Genomic DNA, 24,330 nt, shown 5'->3' on the forward strand with positions numbered 1-24,330 from the left:
AAGCCTAAGCAAGCTCTTCAGGGTACTTGCTCAATAATGGATCTGATTTTGGAAGGGGCAGGGTGAAGCCAGTTGACCCCTGGGGCCTGGAATGTTATTCTCCTTGGCAGGGTGGTGGGCAAGTGGGTGGCTGCAGAGGGGACGGGGACATCTACTCGACGAAGTTTAGCAGTGGTCTCTTCTACCTTGGACATGCTTGGCTGCCAGCCTTGTCCCCTTGCCTGTGGGGTCTCATTGGATTTGCCTGAAAATCTAACTTCCTTTGCTGTCCACTACTTTGAATTGGCTTTCAAATAAATACATGACTTCAGATACTTTTCCAGAAGTGCCCCATTTAAAAGTGCACTCAGGATTAATCATCCTTTTCAGCTGGTCTCCCTGCCCCAGTCTCTGTACCTTAGCCCACCATCTGTGTGGTTGGCCAAGGAGTCCTTCTTGCCTAAGATCCCCCTCATCACACGGGGTCATAAAAGCTTCTGTGCTCCCCATTGCCCTCTGGGTAACGCAGGAGGCCCTTCCTCCATGAGCTGGTCCCCATCAGCCCATCCAGCCTTCTCCCCCATGTCCCGGCCACACCACGCTCCTTCCCACCTTTCTGACGTCTGTTCCCTCATCTGGGATACTCCTCTCTGTGCTCAAACTATTATCCTTCAAGATTTGGCCCAGGCATATCTCCCCACCAAGGTGAAGTGCCTCTCCTCCGTGTCCCCAGAGCCTCCTCCACCTGAGCTTTTGTCCTGAGCACTGTCCTCTTCTGTACCACGAGCCCTGGTAGGTCGTGTCTGTCTCTGTACCCCTGGCCTCGAGTACACCGCGGGCCTCAGGAAAGGGTGAGGGAATTCACTCGGCAACATTTCCTGCCGTGTGGCGTGTGTGTCAGCTCCTGTTATCTCACAATGCAAATAACTAAAGGAGAATTAATCTCCACCAGCAGCTTTCATGCTGCTGTCCTTTCCACGCAGAAGTCCTAGACACACTCTAGGTGTTCAGTAAATATTTTCTAAGTGACCTTCTCGTTCAATGTGAAGGCCGTGGACCAGCAACAACCAGAGGCGCCCCAGACCGATGAAGTCAGAATCCACATTTCCCCCTGGTTCCCGGGGCTGCTGTGCACATTCTGCTCTATCAGATGCCGTCCTTCCTTCCTGACGAAGGCCTGATGTGCGGAAGGGCGGGAGCACTGAGACTGTCTGGCGCACCTGGAGAAGTAGCCAACCCAGGGAACAGTGAAAAAGTGGCTCATGATGGGGCTGCATCTCCGTTTCTTTCTGTCTGAGTCAGGGCACCTTACTGTGAAGGTAAAGGGAGCAGGAAGCGGGCCCGTGAGAGGAGGTCTAGGAACTGGCAGCGCCCGGTGAACAGGTGCTAGCAAGGGACCACAGACCGCCGTGGGCTCGTGCTTAGTGATGAGGGGGGCAAGCAGGGATGGGGTCCCGCGGGGCCGGGAGTCTGCAAACCTGATCTGACATGGGAACTCTGGATCCAGAAGGGCTGCACGTCCAGTCAGCAACATGTCTGGGAGAGAAGTGGGGAGGGGCCACCAGGGCAGTGGGCAGTGGCTCTCTCCAGAGGGACACTGTTTCCGTAAAGGGACGTGAAGTACTGAACCTTGGGTCCCGACTGGCAGAGGCAGAGAACAGATCCAGAGTTGGACGTGCAGTAATAGAAAGGAAAATACACTGAGTAAGTGTTCTGAAGACAGTGTTTTCAGCTTGCCACGTAGAAAAGAGACGGGCTATGGGATTGTAAAGGACAATAAAAGAAGGCATAAAGAGGGGATGTGTTTCTCAACATGACAACTAAACAAACACACAAAACCCATATCAGCAACCAAATGACAAATGATCCTCTAAGGCACAGTGTGTGGCCCCTGGAAGGAGGGATCGTCTCTCACTGGGTGTGTCGCCTCCATCATCCTGAGGGCCTCTGAGGGTGCTACACCCTCTGTGATGCCCGGATCAATGAACAGAGGCGGACTCTTCCCCAAGTCCTCAGCACCTGCGGGCCCAAGCTCGCGCACGTATAACCGCTTCGCAAGAGGGAACCAGACACCACGCAGACTACCAATGTCTGGTAAGAGACGCAGGGCACAAGCCAGGCCTTAGCATGTAGCCTACTGCAGGTGCACCATTTTCCTGCTTCCTAATAGAATCTTCTATCATCATGAGTAAGAGCTGCTGTAGGGATATCAAGAGTTCTCAAAGCTCAGGACAACACACAGAGATTTTGTTCTCCCTTCCACTCACACGGGTCTAGTGGGTACTTGGACGACCATCTTCTCTGGGCAGCTGAGAATGGGAGTGACTTTCTCTCGGGCAAAGCTCCATCTTCCCAGGTGGAGTGAGCTGACCCCCACCACCTATTCAGACTTATAATCTCAGAATACAGAAGTGAGAACAAAACTCATATCATTTCTGGGAAGATAAGATCCAGCCACAGAAAAAAGACAGAGAATGTAAAACCATAGCCAAAGGAGACAAGGCTTTGGCCAAGGTCTGAACAGCAGGTGGAAACAGAGCCAGGGTCTGTGATGTCCTTGCACACGGCCGGGTAAGGCCAACAGCATGCTGGGAAAGCTGCAACCCCACCCTCCTGGAAGGGGTTGCTGTGATGGAAAACAGGGCCACGCCCTGGGGCACCTCAGGAGTCTGGGAGCAGTCCCTCATCAGCCTGGGAAGGCAGGGAGGGCTCTAGCTATGAGCAGGGTCCCTTCTGCCTCCAGGACAGCTCCTGGGAGCCGCTGAGGGCAGCCAGGGCTGATGGTGCTGACTGGGAGCGTTCCGGGGAGACAGGATGCTTCTGAGTGTTTTGGATTGCCTGCACCATGCTGCGATCCCCTCCTGCCTGGAGGGAAATGACTAAGAACAGGTACAAGAATTTGAACTGCCAGCTGTGTTTGCTTGGTGGCTCTTGTTGTTTGTGGGAAATCAGCGCGGGGAGGAGCCTCCATTCTCCTGGGCAGTTACCCGGGCACATACCTGCAGACTCCTTACTCACGGCTCGGTCTGAGGGGCTGGGGTCATTGCAGCTCCTGACCATGGCATTCAAAACCTTGCCTCCCCCAACTCTGACCTCTCCAACCTTGCTTGCCGTGCTTCACAGTCCCATCCACCTGTGCAAGCCAGCCTGGCTTCCTTACACTCTTCTCTACGGTGCAGGCTTCACCCTGACCCTGCCTCAAGAAGAGCCTGTCCTTTCCCCCAGGGACCTGCCAACCTCTCAGGGTGAGGCGCGGCCTGTTTCATCTGTGGTTAGAAAAGAAAACCAGCAAAACAGGGCCTACTCTAGTTTGCTCTGTGAAGCTGGGAGAGGGGACTGGACAAGAGACACACACAAGGGGCCAGTGGTGGTTTGCTCTTCCCTGGAAAAAGGCACAATTTCAGCTGTGAGGCTGCAACCCTGATCTGCGGTAGAAGAGAGGGCAGGCCCAAGATGAGTGAGCTGGAGATGAGGGCTGCCCACGGGCAGGAATAAAGTGGGCCCGTCTGCTGGAAGGAGAGGACTGTTCTCAGTCTGGGGGCTGGGACAGGATTAGCTGGAAGGCTACAAGCACGAGATACGCGTATCAGAGAACCTGGACGACCAGCCTACAATCTGAGGCCTGCTGGGATGAAGGCTGGGGGGAGACACTTAGTGGCTTCTAGAGGGGCTAAGCTGCAGGGAGGAGGGGCACAATGCCGAGTCCCACGTCAGCTTCTGCCACCAAGGGCTGGCTCACTAGGCAGGGAGGCTGCCATAAAGTAGTCGATTCTGATGTTACACATGCTTAAATGGTTTGCTCTGACACAGTGAACGGATACAGGGAGTTGCTGCTTCCCTTTCTCTTCCTTCCACAGAAAGGTGCCCTTTTCACCGCTCATTCATCCAGCCAGCACATGCCCACCACCTGCATGGCACTGGCCCTGTGCTGGGCACCAGAGACACAGCCAACGGGCATGACCTTGCCTCCAGGAGCTCACTGTCGGGTGACAAATAGCCCCGTGCACCAGAGGGCGAGGCGCCCAACACATGCCGCACACGCAGAACTCAACATCGTTAACATGATTTTCTTTGCATACATTTAACACCGAAGCGAGTACAAACTCTGTTAGGAAATTGCATTTAAATATAGGTACAAAAATGTAATCCCAAATCTGTAGGTGTCTCATTTATCAAAGACACAAAACATCGGGATCTTTCTCCAGATATAGCTTGTGTTTTACTTTCCCCACCGAAAATCCCATTATGAGCATGTGCCCTGCTTAGAAGGCTTTTATATTCTTTCCAGGCTTTCTTCTCAAAAGCTAGACTTTCACTGGCTTAGTCCTTATAAGTTAAAATAAAACAAGCTGAGTATTTCTTTACTCAAATAGCTTTTCATTCATGCATGCATTCATTCAATGGGTATTTCTTGAGCACCTATCACCGGGGTCAGACATGTGCTAAGTCGGAGAAATTCAGCGGTGAATGAGAGAGACAGAGTCCTGCTCTCAGGTTCCTCAGGGCTTACTGAATGATACCAACTAGAGCCCAGGCTCCCCGAGGTTGGTGACAGAGTTTCCCACTCTGGCTTGCTCCTTTTTCTCTGTCTCTTGCTTGATCCTGAGTAGACAACACAAAGATGGCTCTATATTTTGTTCTTTATGTCTCATCGGTCTTACCTGTGACTCCTCTACTGGGCATTTCATCTTCTCTACTTTGTTCAAAGGCAAACGACTCTGGCTCTCTCCAGAGGTGGGTTTGATTGCCATCTTCCCTTTTACTAGTTGAAAGAGTAAGGGCGATAAAGTTGTGTGTGGGAGGAGCCCTTGGAGAGATGCCTTCTGAGGGGAGTGACCCCAGGTGGGTCCTCAGGTGTCCTTGCTGTGCACCCTGAGAACGAATGCTGGATTCACAGGCAGCCATTCCAAGTCTGACCATGACCTATGTGGTGTCCTGGCATCAGTCTGTCCAATAGAATTACAGATGCGCAATGTGGCTAATGACACCCTAGTCTCTAGGGGAATTTAAAAATGAGATATACAGACAGAAAGAGAAATAGGTAGACTATAACAGGGGCCTGAAGCTTCAAGACACATGAAGAGAAGACAGTAGACAAAGCCACAAAACGGAGACTCCGGGAAACGCCCTAAGTTTTGAGTGGGCGGCAGCCCCCAAGCAGCAGCAGCACGGGAAGCTAAAACAGCAGTGGCTGAGCCAACGATGTGGTGGCACAGAGACACCTCCAGCATCCCTGCCCAGGACCGGAATATTGGCACCACCACGAGAGCTACTGTTATTCCACAAGCCATCCAATTCTCCGTGAGATTCCTCTACGCGGCTGGCCTTGGGCTCCTTATCTCCCTGCGGTCAGTGGTACACCTCTGTCACCTGGGGGAAACCGGAACCCCTGCTCTGTCTTTGCACACCAAAATATCGACAGCACGGCAAAACCCCACCTCCACCTCAGGCNCAAAACAGTTGGTATCCTAATGGTGGAATCTCGGACACACTGAGGGACGGAACTGAGGGGAAGGAGCCATCCTTTCTCCTGTCGTCCTGACAATGCCCTTGTACATCGACCTACATTAAGGGTAAGACCATCATGCAATCCTCAGATGGACACGGCTTGACCTTCGGAGTCTTGCCTGTCTCTAAGCAAATCTGGGTACCTTCTGGGCTTATCACACTATGATTTGAAATCAATGCCTTTCTTTCTTTTTCTTTCTTTCGTTCTTTCGTTCTTTCTTTCTCTCTCTCTTTTTTTAAAGATTTTATGTATTTATTTGACAGAGAGAGATTGCATAAGCAGGGGGAATAGCACGCAGACGGAGAGGGAGAAGCAGGCTTCCTGCCAAGCAGAGAGCTGGACGTGGGGCTCAATCAGGACCTGAGCCGAAGGCTAATGCTTAACTGACTGAGCCAGGTGCCCCTCAATGCCTTTCATGTAGTAAAGCCTAAGCAAGCTCTTCAGGGTACTTGCTCAATAATGGATCTGATTTTGGAAGGGGCAGGGTGAAGCCAGTTGACCCCTGGGGCCTGGAATGTTATTCTCCTTGGCAGGGTGGTGGGCAAGTGGGTGGCTGCAGAGGGGACGGGGACATCTACTCGACGAAGTTTAGCAGTGGTCTCTTCTACCTTGGACATGCTTGGCTGCCAGCCTTGTCCCCTTGCCTGTGGGGTCTCATTGGATTTGCCTGAAAATCTAACTTCCTTTGCTGTCCACTACTTTGAATTGGCTTTCAAATAAATACATGACTTTAGATACTTTTCCAGAAGTGCCCCATTTAAAAGTGCACTCAGGATTAATCATCCTTTTCAGCTGGTCTCCCTGCCCCAGTCTCTGTACCTTAGCCACCATCTGTGTGGTTGGCCAAGGAGTCCTTCTTGCCTAAGATCCCCCTCATCACACGGGGTCATAAAAGCTTCTGTGCTCCCCATTGCCCTCTGGGTAACGCAGGAGGCCCTTCCTCCATGAGCTGGTCCCCATCAGCCCATCCAGGCTCCTCCCCCATGTCCCGGCCACACCACGCTCCTTCCCACCTTTCTGACGTCTGTTCCCTCATCTGGGATACTCCTCTCTGTGCTCAAACTATTATCCTTCAAGATTTGGCCCAGGCATATCTCCCCACCAAGGTGAAGTGCCTCTCCTCCGTGTCCCCAGAGCCTCCTCCACCTGAGCTTTTGTCCTGAGCACTGTCCTCTTCTGTACCACGAGCCCTGGTAGGTCGTGTCTGTCTCTGTACCCCTGGCCTCGAGTACACCGCGGGCCTCAGGAAAGGGTGAGGGAATTCACTCGGCAACATTTCCTGCCGTGTGGCGTGTGTGTCAGCTCCTGTTATCTCACAATGCAAATAACTAAAGGAGAATTAATCTCCACCAGCAGCTTTCATGCTGCTGTCCTTTCCACGCAGAAGTCCTAGACACACTCTAGGTGTTCAGTAAATATTTTCTAAGTGACCTTCTCGTTCAATGTGAAGGCCGTGGACCAGCAACAACCAGAGGCGCCCCAGACCGATGAAGTCAGAATCCACATTTCCCCCTGGTTCCCGGGGCTGCTGTGCACATTCTGCTCTATCAGATGCCGTCCTTCCTTCCTGACGAAGGCCTGATGTGCGGAAGGGCGGGAGCACTGAGACTGTCTGGCGCACCTGGAGAAGTAGCCAACCCAGGGAACAGTGAAAAAGTGGCTCATGATGGGGCTGCATCTCCGTTTCTTTCTGTCTGAGTCAGGGCACCTTACTGTGAAGGTAAAGGGAGCAGGAAGCGGGCCCGTGAGAGGAGGTCTAGGAACTGGCAGCGCCCGGTGAACAGGTGCTAGCAAGGGACCACAGACCGCCGTGGGCTCGTGCTCAGTGATGAGGGGAGCAAGCAGGGATGGGGTCCCGCGGGGCCGGGAGTCTGCAAACCTGATCTGACATGGGAACTCTGGATCCAGAAGGGCTGCACGTCCAGTCAGCAACATGTCTGGGAGAGAAGTGGGGAGGGGCCACCAGGGCAGTGAGCAGTGGCTCTCTCCAGAGGGACACTGTTTCCGTAAAGGGACGTGAAGTACTGAACCTTGGGTCCCGACTGGCAGAGGCAGAGAACAGATCCAGAGTTGGACGTGCAGTAATAGAAAGGAAAATACACTGAGTAAGTGTTCTGAAGACAGTGTTTTCAGCTTGCCACGTAGAAAAGAGACGGGCTATGGGATTGTAAAGGACAATAAAAGAAGGCATAAAGAGGGGATGTGTTTCTCAACATGACAACTAAACAAACACACAAAACCCATATCAGCAACCAAATGACAAATGATCCTCTAAGGCACAGTGTGTGGCCCCTGGAAGGAGGGATCGTCTCTCACTGGGTGTGTCGCCTCCATCATCCTGAGGGCCTCTGAGGGTGCTACACCCTCTGTGATGCCCGGATCCATGAACAGAGGCGGACTCTTCCCCAAGTCCTCAGCACCTGCGGGCCCAAGCTCGCGCACGTATAACCGCTTCACAAGAGGGAACCAGACACCACGCAGACTACCAATGTCTGGTAAGAGACGCAGGGCACAAGCCAGGCCTTAGCATGTAGCCTACTGCAGGTGCACCATTTTCCTGCTTCCTAATAGAATCTTCTATCATCATGAGTAAGAGCTGCTGTAGGGATATCAAGAGTTCTCAAACCTCAGGACAACACACAGAGATTTTGTTCTCCCTTCCACTCACACGGGTCTAGTGGGTACTCGGACGACCATCTTCTTTGGGCAGCTGAGAATGGGAGTGACTTTCTCTCGGGCAAAGCTCCATCTTCCCAGGTGGAGTGAGCTGACCCCCACCACCTATTCAGACTTATAATCTCAGAATACAGAAGTGAGAACAAAACTCATATCATTTCTGGGAAGATAAGATCCAGCCACAGAAAAAAGACAGAGAATGTAAAACCATAGCCAAAGGAGACAAGGCTTTGGCCAAGGTCTGAACAGCAGGTGGAAACAGAGCCAGGGTCTGTGATGTCCTTGCACACGGCCGGGTAAGGCCAACAGCATGCTGGGAAAGCTGCAACCCCACCCTCCTGGAAGGGGTTGCTGTGATGGAAAACAGGGCCACGCCCTGGGGCACCTCAGGAGTCTGGGAGCAGTCCCTCATCAGCCTGGGAAGGCAGGGAGGGCTCTAGCTATGAGCAGGGTCCCTTCTGCCTCCAGGACAGCTCCTGGGAGCCGCTGATGGCGGCCAGGGCTGATGGTGCTGACTGGGAGCGTTCCGGGGAGACAGGATGCTTCTGAGTGTTTTGGATTGCCTGCACCATGCTGCGATCCCCTCCTGCCTGGAGGGAAATGACTAAGAACAGGTACAAGAATTTGAACTGCCAGCTGTGTTTGCTTGGTGGCTCTTGTTGTTTGTGGGAAATCAGCGCGGGGAGGAGCCTCCATTCTCCTGGGCAGTTACCCGGGCACATACCTGCAGACTCCTTACTCACGGCTCGGTCTGAGGGGCTGGGGTCATTGCAGCTCCTGACCATGGCATTCAAAACCTTGCCTCCCCCAACTCTGACCTCTCCAACCTTGCTTGCCGTGCTTCACAGTCCCATCCACCTGTGCAAGCCAGCCTGGCTTCCTTACACTCTTCTCTACGGTGCAGGCTTCACCCTGACCCTGCCTCAAGAAGAGCCTGTCCTTTCCCCCAGGGACCTGCCAACCTCTCAGGGTGAGGCGCGGCCTGTTTCATCTGTGGTTAGAAAAGAAAACCAGCAAAACAGGGCCTACTCTAGTTTGCTCTGTGAAGCTGGGAGAGGGGACTGGACAAGAGACACACACAAGGGGCCAGTGGTGGTTTGCTCTTCCCTGGAAAAAGGCACAATTTCAGCTGTGAGGCTGCAACCCTGATCTGCGGTAGAAGAGAGGGCAGGCCCAAGATGAGTGAGCTGGAGATGAGGGCTGCCCACGGGCAGGAATAAAGTGGGCCCGTCTGCTGGAAGGAGAGGACTGTTCTCAGTCTGGGGGCTGGGACAGGATTAGCTGGAAGGCTACAAGCACGAGATACGCGTATCAGAGAACCTGGACGACCAGCCTACAATCTGAGGCCTGCTGGGATGAAGGCTGGGGGGAGACACTTAGTGGCTTCTAGAGGGGCTAAGCTGCAGGGAGGAGGGGCACAATGCCGAGTCCCACGTCAGCTTCTGCCACCAAGGGCTGGCTCACTAGGCAGGGAGGCTGCCATAAAGTAGTCGATTCTGATGTTACACATGCTTAAATGGTTTGCTCTGACACAGTGAACGGATACAGGGAGTTGCTGCTTCCCTTTCTCTTCCTTCCACAGAAAGGTGCCCTTTTCACCGCTCATTCATCCAGCCAGCACATGCCCACCACCTGCATGGCACTGGCCCTGTGCTGGGCACCAGAGACACAGCCAACGGGCATGACCTTGCCTCCAGGAGCTCACTGTCGGGTGACAAATAGCCCCGTGCACCAGAGGGCGAGGCGCCCAACACATGCCGCACACGCAGAACTCAACATCGTTAACATGATTTTCTTTGCATACATTTAACACCGAAGCGAGTACAAACTCTGTTAGGAAATTGCATTTAAATATAGGTACAAAAATGTAATCCCAAATCTGTAGGTGTCTCATTTATCAAAGACACAAAACATCGGGATCTTTCTCCAGATATAGCTTGTGTTTTACTTTCCCCACCGAAAATCCCATTATGAGCATGTGCCCTGCTTAGAAGGCTTTTATATTCTTTCCAGGCTTTCTTCTCAAAAGCTAGACTTTCACTGGCTTAGTCCTTATAAGTTAAAATAAAACAAGCTGAGTATTTCTTTACTCAAATAGCTTTTCATTCATGCATGCATTCATTCAATGGGTATTTCTTGAGCACCTATCACCGGGGTCAGACATGTGCTAAGTCGGAGAAATTCAGCGGTGAATGAGAGAGACAGAGTCCTGCTCTCAGGTTCCTCAGGGCTTACTGAATGATACCAACTAGAGCCCAGGCTCCCCGAGGTTGGTGACAGAGTTTCCCACTCTGGCTTGCTCCTTTTTCTCTGTCTCTTGCTTGATCCTGAATAGACAACACAAAGATGGCTCTATATTTTGTTCTTTATGTCTCATCGGTCTTACCTGTGACTCCTCTACTGGGCATTTCATCTTCTCTACTTTGTTCAAAGGCAAACGACTCTGGCTCTCTCCAGAGGTGGGTTTGATTGCCATCTTCCCTTTTACTAGTTGAAAGAGTAAGGGCGATAAAGTTGTGTGTGGGAGGAGCCCTTGGAGAGATGCCTTCTGAGGGGAGTGACCCCAGGTGGGTCCTCAGGTGTCCTTGCTGTGCACCCTGAGAACGAATGCTGGATTCACAGGCAGCCATTCCAAGTCTGACCATGACCTATGTGGTGTCCTGGCATCAGTCTGTCCAATAGAATTACAGATGCGCAATGTGGCTAATGACACCCTAGTCTCTAGGGGAATTTAAAAATGAGATATACAGACAGAAAGAGAAATAGGTAGACTATAACAGGGGCCTGAAGCTTCAAGACACATGAAGAGAAGACAGTAGACAAAGCCACAAAACGGAGACTCCGGGAAACGCCCTAAGTTTTGAGTGGGCGGCAGCCCCCAAGCAGCAGCAGCACGAGAAGCTGAAACAGCAGTGGCTGAGCCAACGATGTGGTGGCACAGAGACACCTCCAGCATCCCTGCCCAGGACCGGAATATTGGCACCACCACGAGAGCTACTGTTATTCCACAAGCCATCCAATTCTCCGTGAGATTCCTCTACGCGGCTGGCCTTGGGCTCCTTATCTCCCTGCGGTCAGTGGTACACCTCTGTCACCTGGGGGAAACCGGAACCCCTGCTCTGTCTTTGCACACCAAAATATCGACAGCACGGCAAAACCCCACCTCCACCTCAGGCCATTGCTTCTCCGTTTCCAGAACCAACATTTGAGAAACTCCTTTGCCCAAAGGGTGGATTCTGGCCCTCCGACCTCTGCTCTTCCGCCTTCTGTGCCAGCCCAAAGAACTGGACAACCTTCCCCAGCTAACTGAGTGGTGATGAAAACTTGAGGCATACCAGCTAGACTCTTTCCCTCAGATAAAGTGAATAGGCTTGCTGGCACTTTCTCCTGAGCACTGTGCGATAATTACTATTGATTCCAAAGTGTCATGAGATTTTAGAAAGGGCGCACTGGACAAATGGGGCATGTGACAGCAGACGAGTTGCCTCGCACTTTCCCAGCTGTAAAATGAGGATACTGTATCACGGAGGAGTTGTAAGAATCAACAGCTACTCTTATTTCTTGCAGCAGAGTGACCGCACTTAAAAAATTCCTCTAGCTATATGTCGTGATCATCTTCAGGACGGGTCTAGCACCTTCTATACACCAAGCCGAGCTGCCTTCACTCAACAGGATCGACAAGAGATGGCTCACCTTGCCAGCCGGGCTTGCAAACCGGCTTCACATCCACCTGCACCAGCGTGTCCTGAGCGGCGGGCTTCTGTCCACAGTCGTAGGCGGTCACCAGGATCTCATACTGGCGTTGCTTGTCATAGCTCAGCTTCTCGGTATTTCTAATGTTGCCTGAGGAAACAGGGATATTCAAAATTGTTTCAGCTCAAGTCAACCACACCGCAGTTTTTATTTTTTATTTAGATTCAATTTAGTTAGCACAGACTATTATTCATTTCAGAGGTAGAATTTAGCGCAGCTCTTTAAAATCCCTTCTTCACTCCTCTAACCTTTGCTAGAATGGAAGGACCCCTTTCCTTACCTCCGTGTACAAACAAGAGCAAATAGGAAGCATGGCTTTCACACGTGGCCTGCTTGTGCCTTGGAGGCGGATTCCCAGGAAGCGCCGGCTGGAGCCACCCAGCTGTGGGACAGGACTACTAGCGGATTCCAAGCACATATCGGAACCCAACTGGTGTGTTTGTGAGCCATGGGTTGTCAGAAAGCTCCCTCCTCAAGTGTGCCCATGTGGTCATGTCCCTGATGATGTAGGGCGCCAAGGCTCACCTGCCATGAAATCTCTGGGAAAAAGATGGGATTCAGAAATGTCCTGACACATATTTTTCAACATCTGGGCTTGTCGCCAGGAATGTTCACTGCCTCTTCTCACATTATTTTGCTACCAAATAGGAAGTAAAATCAATAAGAAAATGTGTGACCTCTCTTCTGAAAGCTACACAGCATAACAGATTCCTTGCCCTGGTGGCAAAGACATTTTCCTTCTCCAAGAGAGACCAAACCATTTTTTGGGGCCATTTGTGAGTTTTTGTTCCTGTGGGTTGGTGCCATAATTCAGAAATAAATATTTGGTAACTCATGAGCAAAATTCTGATTGGACTACTTTTGCTGAAACAGTTTTGGTTCTAAGGAGCGAATAAAGGCCTCCTGTGCCTTTAATACTTCTTGGTTTTTGATTCCAAGAGAGTGAAGTCTTCCTTTGTGGGGAATAATTTCATTCTTGCTTTTCTTCTAATAGTGGAGCTGACAGCAAATTACAACGCCAATGTTATCATTATCCTTCAGCAGAAGTGAAATTAAGAAAATGGAAACTTAAAAACAAACAAACCAACACGCTAATAAGCAAACACGGAATGGCTGACTCAGGTATATTTTTACATGTCATCAAAACTAAGGGAAAACTCCCTGATGAGCTTTCTTCCATTTCGACGGATGTCTATGGCTCGTGTGAACTGAGGCAACAGGGACTACTAAGGCAAGAAAGCCTGGGGAATTACCACAGTCATGGCAGGTTTTAAAGACTGGAAGAGTTGATGCACCGATCTCCCAACACCAGTAAAACAGTCCTGGGTGCCAAGGCCGCGAGCAGGGCTCCTCTTGCAGGAGCCAGGCCTGTGAGGGCAGGGAGGAGATCTCCTACAAAGATGCCCAGACTTAGGAGCATTTATGAGGAGCGTTTATTCCACTGTCTGCTCCAGACTGTTTCTAAACACGTAATTGCAGCCACCGACTTGAAGTGAAATTTCGCTTAACAAAGCCAGTCAAAAATCTCTGAATGAAAATGGGTTTGATGTACTTTTGGCCTCGTGCCTGGTGTTCAGAAGTGCTCCCGCTTCCCCCCACATATGAGCTCCGGTCTCAGCGCAGGGCCACCCAGGGCTGGAGCGGCTCAGGGCTGGGTTGGTAACACTCCCTGTGGGTTCTGTTAGCAAACTAGTTTGTGGTTATAGCCCTCACAGGGGAGGGATTCTTGCAGGTGGAAGCGTTGCAACAGAAACACGTGAAGTAGGTTTCGGCAACATCAAATTGAATTTTGAACAAAAAGTTTTAACATTCCCTTTCTTTAAAGCTAAATGGCTCTCAAAAGATCCGCCATTCGAAAGAAGGCGGCTCAGGGCTTACAAGCTGTGTGACATCAAGCAGACCAAACACTATTGACCGTGGTAGAGAAATAAACACGCAGGCCGCAGCCCCAGGCCCAGTGTGTGCGGCAGCGGCAGCCCAGCAAGTCCTAGTGAATCTGTCTGGGCAACGAACGTGCTTTCTCCCGCACCGCCGGCTTCATGCATGTGGAGTTTCACCGCCTGGAATTTGAAGCCTTGGGTCAAATATACGTGTCTAATGTGACTGATGACTGTGCTAGCAGAGTCCTATTCGGATAAGACACACATTTAAAAATGTTTGGAAGCTCAAAAACCCTCCCATTTTGCTTCTGTTACCACTGCATTATTTTCCCCACATTTGAATGATTTCTCCAGTAGTGCCTTCTTAGGAGACCTGAGTCCACGGGTTGCCCAGGTGAGTAGGGGTTCCTGGGCCTATTTCTCTGGTCCACATGAACCCGTGGGAGCTAGCTCTCAAAGAACAATCAGTACCTACCTTGCATATTAGTGAGGGTATTTTATTTCATTTTTTTTTACTGTATTTTTAATTTTTTTTAAAGATTGTATTTATTTATTTGACAGAGAGAGAGAGAAAGAGAGCACAAGCAGGGGGGCAGCAAAGGGAGAGGGAGAAGCAGGGAGCCCTGGGATCACGACCAGAGCCGAAGGCAGACGTTTAACAGACAGAGCCACCCAGGCGCCCCATTAGTGAGGGTATTTAAAAACTGAGGCAGGGTAGAAGGACAATGAGGTAAGCGTGCTGACCTTCCAATGGAATTTAAATTGGAATAACCCCATTGGAAAGTTATATAGGCTAGTCACTTTGAATTGCTCATGCCTTTTGGGCACGCAATTCTACATCTAAAAACCAATTCCAGGAAAATGATAAAAATTGCAGATACAGTGCAAATATGTTCGTCTAAGCGTTATTTCTTAGGGTGAAAAATAATAAACTGGATGTCTGTTAGTAAGGGAAGGGCTAAGTAAAGGCATCTCTGCATCAGATGGGATGTTCTCAGTACTAAAAGTGGTAATTATGAAGCATTCTTAAGGGCGGAAAAAATCCATATAATTGAACGTTAAGTAAAAAAGGGAGGTTAAAGAAAAACAAGGAAAGTGTGGCCTTACATTTGTTAAAAAAAACTTCACAGAAAAAGTAGTGGTAGACTGTCAATAATGGCTATCTTTGGTGGGATTACAGGTGATTTATTTCCTTCTTCCCACTTTTCTAAATTTCCTACAAAGGGCATGCATCCCTTTTCTATTCGGATGGAAAAGAAACGTTTTCGTTGACTTACAAATAAGCAGACTCTAGGGCGCTCTTTGCCCAGAGGCGGCAGAGTTCCATTACTCACCAGGGTAGCCTGCTGCCAAAGAGAGGCTGCCTGGGGACCACAGGATTGCTGGAAAAGGAAGAAACGTCTGCCAAGGGGTGACTGGGTGTCACGGAGACCCCCTGCTGCTCCCTCTGGTCATCCCCAAACGTGGCTGGGAGCGTGGCTGAGAGCTTGGTTTGTGCCGACACTGTGGCAAGCGCCCTGTTAGCAGGGTGGCCACGCTCTCACACAGACATGGTACTTAGCATGGTACTTAATTCCCATTTTACTGACGAGGGTCAGAGGCAAGGGTTAAGTAACTTGTCAAAGATCTCTGTCTCTCTCTCTCTCACCGGCGCGCACACACACATAATGGATGCAGGATTTAGATGCAACTTTGTAGTTTTGAACTTAAAAACCATAGCCATGTATTCCCGTCAAACATCACCAAGGAGTTCAGTGACAATATCACTGGCGGAAAGGCATAGGGGCCAACGCTCAGGGCATCTGGGCTCCAGTCCCAACTCTGCCACCAGGGTGACAGGAGCAGTTAGGCAAGCTCTTTATACTTTAGGACTCAGTTTTTTCATCCATTCAATGAGAATAAGGATCTAGGCGCTATTGATCTCATAAAGACCAGCCAAGTGCCAGGAGATGGGGGCTCGAAGGCCATCTGAAGTGAATCCAGAACTTCCTGAGAGGGAGCGCACGTCACCAACTCAGTTACCTGCTCATAATGTCAGTCTGGAAATCCATGGGGAGTGAATAACCTTCACGTCCCAATCACCCAGGGACCATGAATGGAGTGTTCCCTCTCTGCCAGGTTCCCTGTGACCGTCACCCCCGGGCACCGCCTCCCTGAGGCCTCACAACCCCACAAGGAGGCAGGTGTGGTTCCTGCCACGATTTCACAGGCGAGGAATTCAAGCAGAGAGCGGTCGACGACCTCTGGTAGGAAGAGGTTGAGTTTTGGGGTAAGACAGGTCAGGCTGAATCCACGTAATGTCTTCTATCCTCCCTGCTGCCCTGCTTCCTGTCTTTCCCACAGACAAAGAGCCTGGCAGGTTGGAGGGGCCAGGAGCCATCTACCTGCAGTCGCGGGGCTTCAATGAGGGAACCCCAAGCTCAGCAGTACTTTCTCTGATATGCAGACAAAGAACTTCTTCAAGGAGCCTGGAAGATCGCTGGGAGAAGTGATGGCTGGGAGAAGTGATGGCTCGGGGCCAATTGGGAAGCTCATTAGAATGGGAGAAGCTGTTTCTGTGTCTGCCCCCAGGTCCTGCCTTCATTACTTGGACAACCGCTTTTGTAAACCTCGCTGTCAGGGGGCCCACACTCCCTGGGAGTGCCCACTCTCCTCTTCATCTCATGGTGTAAACCGATGTTGGAGGCAGAGGCTTGGCAAAGGACCATTACTCACTTTTAATGAGACAGCTAGGGAAATAAATTGGCATATGTTAGCAAAATGGCTCATCAAGGTGAGTAATTATCTTCATGACTGGGGCAGTCTACCCTCACACGAGAGGATTTGCATCTCATCTCTCATTGGGCCGTGACTCTCCGGAACTTGAGGCAGGAGGTCAAGTGGAGCTTGACCACTCATCCCAGAGACCGGGGCTTGTCCAGTCTTGCTCTTCGCCAAGGACTCGTCACTCCCTACATTCCAAAGCTTTTGTGGACGGGGCCCACACAGATGCTCACAGGGGAGCAGAAAAAGACAAACCAGTTGTTTTGTGTTTTATGGAGTGCCGTGTGGGTGCATATGTGCAAGCGTGTGTGTGTGCATGTGTGTGTCTTTGATGTGTGTGAGACACGTGTCTGTGTGGCGGGGACAAGCCGGGGCACGTCACAGGGCCTGTAGGAAAAGCTATCAGGAAGCAGCTACGACAGGCTCTACTAATGAAATGACCTACTTCTTCGTCTGAACCAAAGTCCAGTCTTTTCTCCTGTACCTTCTAGGGCACGGAGGCCCTGATCCTTCTAGGGTGCCCCGATCCTTCTGGGGCACGGGTGCCCCGATCCTTCTAGGGTGCCCCGATCCTTCTAGGGCACGGGTGCCCCGATCCTTCTGGGGTGCCCCGATCCTTCTGGGGCACGGGTGCCCCGATCCTTCTGGGGTGCCCCAATCCTTCTAGGGCACGGGTGCCCTGATCTTTCTGGGGTGCCCCGATCCTTCTGGGGTGCCCCGATCCTTCTGGGGTGCCCCGATCCTTCTGGGGCACGGGTGCCCCGATCCTTCTGGGGTGCCCCGATCCTTCTAGGGCACGGGTGCCCTGATCTTTCTGGGGTGCCCCGATCCTTCTGGGGTGCCCCGATCCTTCTGGGGCATGGGTGCCCCGATCCTTCTGGGGTGCCCTGATCCTTCTAGGGCACGGGTGCCCTGATCTTTCTGGGGTGCCCCGATCCTTCTGGGGTGCCCCGATCCTTCTAGGGCACAGGTGCCCCGATCCTTCTAGGGTGCCCCGGTCCTTCTAGGGCACGGGTGCCCCGATCCTTCTGGGGTGCCCCGATCCTTCTGGGGTACGGGTGCCCCGATCCTTCTGGGGTGCCCCGATCCTTCTAGGGCACAGGTGCCCCAATCCTTCTGGGGTGCCCTGATCCCGGGTGCCGCACACTGAGCAGTAGCAACATCCAGGTTCGTAACTGCCGTTCCACACGTTCTATCAGTTTGCAAAGAAACTGCCTTATGACTATTTTGTCTGTTTTATGAATGTTGCTTTCATCATGCAAGGCAGATTATGAGCCACTGGAGGCCAGGGAGGAGGGTGTCTCCCTGGCTGCCATCCCCCACAGAACCTGCGGCAGTCCTCAGGGTGCAGAAGACCAGATCGCGGAGAAGCTGCTCCCAGGTCTCGACGTCAGGGAGCACCGGAAGTGCTGAGGACGTGCAAGCAAGGGACTGATGGTCCGTTCTCTCTAGGTGCTGGCTACCCCGAGGCCCCGAGCAAATCCTCGGCCTCATGCTGGCTCACGGCAAGCCTTAGGTACCACCCCACCCTCCATGCCACCTGACTTCCCATTTGTGTTTTTGACTTTCTTCCCACTGTGGGCAGGCCCATGTCGTTTTGAGTTCCACTCTGCCTGCATTCCCAGCTCCCAGCACCACGCCAGGACCCAGCCAATATGTACTGAGCAGACGAACGTCAGGTTTTGCAACTTTTGCATCTTTGTGCAGTACTATATGATGCTACTGGAAACAAAGCAGGGATGCTTTGTTTCACTCATGCTATTCAATAACATACTTGGCAAGTAATTATCATTTGATTAACATGTAGTTATTGAAAATTACATTTACAGTGGGCTGTGTCAATTGGGCCTCTGGCTGGCCTGTTTACACTATAAGTTTTTTATTAATGGTGATGGGGAAATACACAAGTGGGTTGATAGGACTGTTTTCAGTTAAGTTCAGTTTGGGATTGGGATATGGTGGAAGGCTCCATTCACTCCTCATTCTCACTATGGCAGAAATTCCCAAAGGACATTGGCAAGCCCGTTAAAGATTCCTCAATGAATCTAAGCTCAGAAGGTGTTTCCAAAAATCTCCACCTTCTCTTTAAGCATTCTTTTTATTTTTTCTTTTTTTGTCTGAGTGCAGGAAGCAGATGACTGGAGTCAGGGGTGGGGTCACAACTGGTAATATAGGAAAGGGACTCAGATATGGCTCAGTTGATGGCATGGCAATTGGAAAATTCTACCAGAAAACCTGTCTTCAGTATCCAGATGTGTGACATTACGAGTTCTATGGACTGTATGCATTGAGTAGGTTTCTGAGGTGTTTTGGTGGGGGTTTTTTAGACCTGGCTGTGCTGCTAATAAAGCGAGGCCATCCCCTCTGGTGTGGGACTGAGTTCTGGGTTACAGAGCCCAGGTCACGGATGGCAAGGGAGTCGTCACCTGCCACAGATACCCAGAGCCCAACCTGGCCTTCTGAGAGGGGGTGGTGGAGGTATTTCCCTGCCCCCCACTGGGGTCCTCTCAGGACACTCACCATTTCTGTCAATGGCAAAAGGCACGTCAGTTGTGACGATTTCATAGTTGCAAATCTGGCTGTACTGGGGGGAGCAGTCCTCGTCGACGGCCTCCACCTGCAGGATGCTGTCGTAGATCTTCCCCTCTGTCACGACTGCCCTGTAGGCTGGCTCTTTGAAGGTGGGAGCAAACTCATTGACATCCTTCACCTGGATGTGGACCACGGCCCTGGGACCACACACAGGAAGGAAGAAATAGCAGTAAAGGGAGGATGACGCTGTCCTCCCACACCTCCCAAGGGCACTGACTCCAGTCCCAGGGCCAAGAGAGCCGAGAAACCACAGCCAGTTGGAATGGTTGTTGTCTGAGCGTTCTGTCTGCCCTCCCACTGGACAGGCCTCCACCTGTCCCCTCCCTGGTCCTGAGATGAGTCCGCCCTTTCTCTGGCCTTCCCTGTTACCCAGCTTTGGGCAGTGATTCCTGCGAGATCACCTCCCTTGTTTACTCCTTCTCTGTTCATTCACTCTTCCGTTCAGTTAAGAATTTAACCACTCTGACTCTGTGAGGCTCAGAGCCAAATTCCGTAAGGAAGAGAGTTTCAACTCAAACTGAAAAGTGCTGTGAGAGAGACAAGCGTGTGGCATGGCAGAAACCCAGAGAAAGGTCCCAGCCAGGTCTGCAGAGATGGGTCAGTTCACGGAAGTCTTCTCAGAGGAAGTGATACCTGAGAGCAGTGGTGCTGGGGAGAGAGGACTGTCTGCAGGCGAAGCAGAGGGGCAGAGGGGCAAAGGACGGCAGGTGCAGGGGCGGCCGGTGCCGATGCCTGCAGGGGCCTGGGGAAGCCGTAGACGGCTGAGCAGGCTGGTGGGAGCACTGAGTATACACACCTGAGGAGCAGTGTGTGATCCCGACAGGTGGGCGGGGGGTGGGAGGGGTGCAGGGAGCCCTGGCAGGCCACTCACTTGTGCGACTTCTTCCAGGCCGTCTCCCGGGGCCCCGCGCCACAGTCATAGGCCTGGATGATGAACGTGTACTCCTTCTGCAGCTCGCAGTCGATGGGGCTCTTGGCACGCAGCCGGCCCTCTCCTGATGTCTTGTTGAGCACCACGGCCTCGAAGGGCAGCTCTTGGCCATGGATCTTGAAGGCACAAATTTCCCCTGCAGAAGGATGGAAAACGGTAGATGGGGATCTTGAGAATTGCCAGACTTGGACCGTATTTGCAAACCCCAAAACTCCGGGCCATTTCCTGCACACGAAGAATTGTCAGACTAGAAGAAGAGGCCTCCGGAGACCAGACCAACATGCTCATTTCATGGATGGTAAAATTGAAGTGTTTCACACATAGAAATGCCACCCATCAAGTTTATCCAGCGGAAAAAGGGGAGTCATGGTGCCGGGGGGCTGGCTGATTGTCCTAGTTTGCTGCTTTTCCTAGCAGCTTTCTCGCTTGCCCTCTGCCTAGTGTGAGAAGAAGGATTTTTGCCCACAGCCTAAAGATAAATGGCTGCAGAGGAAAGAGGAAAAGACCAAAGCTTTCACCGTGTTTTGCCCCCTGAGCCAGCAGCATGAGCATTGCTGGGGAACTTGTTAAAAATACAGACCCCAGGTCCCACCCAGCCCTCCTGAATCAGAATGTGTATTGTTTTTTTAACCAGGTGCCCCGGTGAGGGGGGTTTGTTTGCTCCCTAAATGTGAGCAGCACCACTCGGTCCAGTCCTCCTGGTTTCAACACCCCACGTTGCTGCAGCCAGCTCCTCCTGACCGCTTCTGTCTCTCCACCCACCCCTTCCCTGTGGGGAGAAGGGCACCACTCAGTTACAATTTTCTCTCATAACAGTGGGGATGAGTCTATGTGAGTTCCAGAATCCCTTTGGAGCCTGAAGAGCTAACTTCTTAAAGAGCTGAACATGTCGTGAAATTAATGCATTTCTCTCCCTCAGCTGGGTTAATGTATATTATGACTATTTCTCTGCATTAAAATTATAAGGCCATGAAAACATCTTCTTTTTCTCAATTGATAGATATTTATTTCTTGAACCCCAACTGCAAGTAAGCCCTGTAGTAAGTGTCTTAGGAAGGGCTGAAAACTTGAGACACATTCTCTTCCTGTCTTGTTGGGGTGACCATGTGTTGATGTCCAGAAAGACCATTCACCATGTGGGGCGGGGTGGGGGGCTGTGAGCATCACGTGACACAGGCAGCAAAGAACTCAGCTCTAGGCTGCTGGGAGGTCACACACAGACTTGGAGCCCAGAGGCCTGGAGTCACATTCTGGATTCGTCACGTACTTGCTGCTGTGGGCAAATTATAATGACTCTGGGTCTCCATTGTGTCACCTATAAAATGGCCCAGGAGATGGTGTTGGAGGAGGGCGTCTACCCTGGGATGTCCCCACCACATTGCTGGGATCAAGGTGAGGGGCTGAGTGAGCACAGTTTAAGGGGTCCTCACTCTGAGGGCAACCAGGTGTCTTCTTGCCTCTAGTCCAGGCCATGGCCAGCTGTTTCAAAGAGGAACAGTCTCCTGACACTGTGGGGAGAAGGGGTAACATGATTGCACCCCTGCTCTGCACCTCCATATCTACAGGTAAGATGGGTGTTGACCGACCGTCTCAGAAAACATTGTTAGTAAGAGATCAGGGCATGCTTCCTGTATCTCCACCCAGGTGACCTTATTCAATCTTCAGAGCAAACCTGGAGGCCTGGGTTTTATCCCAATTTGTAAAATTAAAAAGAAGAAGGAGGAAGAAGAGGAGCAAGAGGAGGAGGAGGGGAGTGGCGGGAAAAGGAGGAGAAGGGGAGAGAGAATCCGAATCGCAGAGGTCATCACCTGCTCCAGGTCACAGAGCTGAAGCTGGTGGAAGCCCCAGGACGGCTGCCTCCCGAGCCATGCCCTTTCTACTCCACCGCAGCCTCCGTACGCAACCCCATAACTTCAAGGGGACTGCACTGGGATTGCTTCCAGTAGCTTCTATATTCCCATTCAAGTCTCACTCTGGAGAGAAATCCCCCATTTTACATACAGGAAGCATGCCCTGATCTCTTACTAACAATGTTTTCTGAGATGGTCAATCAATACCCATTACCTGTAGGCTTTTATTTTTTATTATTTCATCGATCCTCAATTTCATTATGAGCACTTCATTTTCACTACAGCCCCTCCTGGCCATTTCTCAGACGTAAGGGTGGGATAATGGACAAGACAGACAGGTTGCAGACCAGGCCTAACAAGAAGGACGGGTCCCATTGTGCCGCTGTCGCTCAGGATCCGTGGTGTCACTGGACTGCTCTCGGACACGGCTAGCTCTGCAGCCCTCAGGGTGGAACAGCAGGATCTGTCTGGTTCTCCTGTTTAATTTCTGCTCTGAGTTGGCTGGGGCTGAATGGATGAACTTCTGAAGTGCCTGCCTTGTGATTTTACCCCAAGATCAATGCCAATATGGCAATATTACCAGCGAATGTGTCCGACCTGGATTTGGGGCAGTCTCTGGAGTGCCCAACCGCTGCATGATTATAGGACCAATCAGGCCATTTTTCTTTGAAGAGTCGAGTTAAACTGAAAATAAATGAGGGTAATTTTCTGTTGGAAAATTTTGGTCACCGCTAAAGTGGTTCTCAAGACTCAGAAATCCTTAGCAAGAGGGAAGGAGAGAATGGAGGAAAAGGAGACATGGGTGAGGGGGAGACACAGGAAGCCTCAGGGCCACACACTTCATCTAAGTACAGCTCAGTTCAGTTCAATAGGACCAGAACTTTCTGAGAGCCGAGTAAGCGCCAGGCACCATGCTGGGCCTGGAGACAAAAAGGAAAAGACTTGGACCCCTTAAAACACAAGGATAGCCTATCATCAAGCACTCATTACCTAGAAGAGACAGCCAGTAAACATGGGCCATAGGATGCTCCCATACTCTCACTAGCCTCACTAACAAAATTCAGGCCAGCCTCATTTATCCCACCTCTTCATCTGACACTTGTGCTCCAGTTGCAAAAATATTCATTCATTTTTCATTCATTCATTCACCGCATGAATATTTATTAGGGAGCATGTGCCCAGCCTTGGTGCCACACTGAGAAGCAAAACCGGAGGGAGGACAGTGAGCGATCCGATCATCACAGCCCTAAATGAAAAATGGTGGCCACGATGCATGACTGAAGGAAAACCCCAGGGGTCTGAGGAAGTTCTGACCCCTCGGCAGGGCAGGGAGGGCTACCTAAGGATGGGAAAGCTGAGCTGAGATCACAGGAGGACGAGGAGGAACATGCCCAGGCCATGGGGGAGGGAAGTGAGCTTCAGGCAGAGGAGAAGATACCCTAGGGCCTTTCAGGGGGAAGGGACATGGGAGCCCAAGGGATCTGCAGGGGCCGGTGTGGCAGCAGCAGAGGCCATGGGGCAGGGCCAGCTTCATGAGCATGTGACCCAAGGGCCACATAGTGCTCCGAGCTCAAGAGGACCCTGAGCTGGGTTTAAGTCTCTGTTGTTACCATCTTGAAACTCTTTTTTTTTTAAGCTTTTATTTATTTATTTGAGCGAGAGAGAGACAGAGAGCATGAAAGAGAGAGAGCACAAGCAGAGTGGAGGACCAGAGGGAGAGGGAGAAGCAGGCTCCCCGCTGAGCAGGGAGCCCCATGCAGGACTCAATCCCAGGACCCTGGGATCATGACCTGAGCCAAAGGCAGACGCTTAACTGAGCCATCCAGGCGCCACCCCCCATCTTGAAATTCTTAATAATTTTATGTTTGAGCTTGTGTTTTGTACATGAAGTCCGATGGGACAACGCAGCATGTCCGTGGGCAAGAGGAGGTGAAGACTCGTCCTTGCTGCCCCATTTACATGCAGTACTCAGGATGCCCAGTGAGCACCGATTTCCAGAGCGCTCACGGTGTGTGGGAGTTCAGTGGACTCAGAGTGAGAAGTTAAGCGTGTGATGTCTATGACTGAGGAAGCAGGGAGCTGACCAGCCTGAGAGGTTCCCTTTCTGTTTGAACCACAATTGTTTTGAATGCAGAAGGAAGACAACGGATGTTTTAAGACACCTGTGTTATCTTTTCTTACTCACGTTACTTCCCTGTAGTAGTCAATCGCTTATACTGGAAATGGGAGAGAGGAAGAGGACAGCTAGGACAGCCTATGGTTCCTGTAGTCTGGGGCTGTCCTTCCTATCAGTTATCCTAGGGCAGAGAGTGTGGATAAAATGTGTGCATATCAAGAAGCAAAATAAAAACAGTTGAGTTCTGTTTGTGTTCGTGTGGCATTTACCCTGCTCTGGTG

At 51.3% G+C, this 24,330-nt stretch overlaps 1 protein-coding gene across 1 annotated transcript in view; it reads right to left on the reverse strand.

The window, feature by feature from the left end:
- Positions 1-24,330, reverse strand: part of CLSTN2 (calsyntenin 2) — a 642,616-nt gene that overhangs the window by 126,266 nt on the left and 492,020 nt on the right. The window contains exons 3-5 of the mRNA XM_034661817.1: positions 20,024-20,219; positions 19,081-19,289; positions 11,858-12,007 (exon numbers count right to left, since the gene is read on the reverse strand). Coding sequence (XP_034517708.1) covers positions 11,858-12,007; positions 19,081-19,289; positions 20,024-20,219 — 555 coding nt within the window. The remainder of the gene's footprint in view (positions 1-11,857; positions 12,008-19,080; positions 19,290-20,023; positions 20,220-24,330) is intronic.

Source organism: Ailuropoda melanoleuca, chromosome 6 (assembly GCF_002007445.2).
Source record: "Ailuropoda melanoleuca isolate Jingjing chromosome 6, ASM200744v2, whole genome shotgun sequence".
Lineage (NCBI taxonomy): Eukaryota > Metazoa > Chordata > Mammalia > Carnivora > Ursidae > Ailuropoda > Ailuropoda melanoleuca.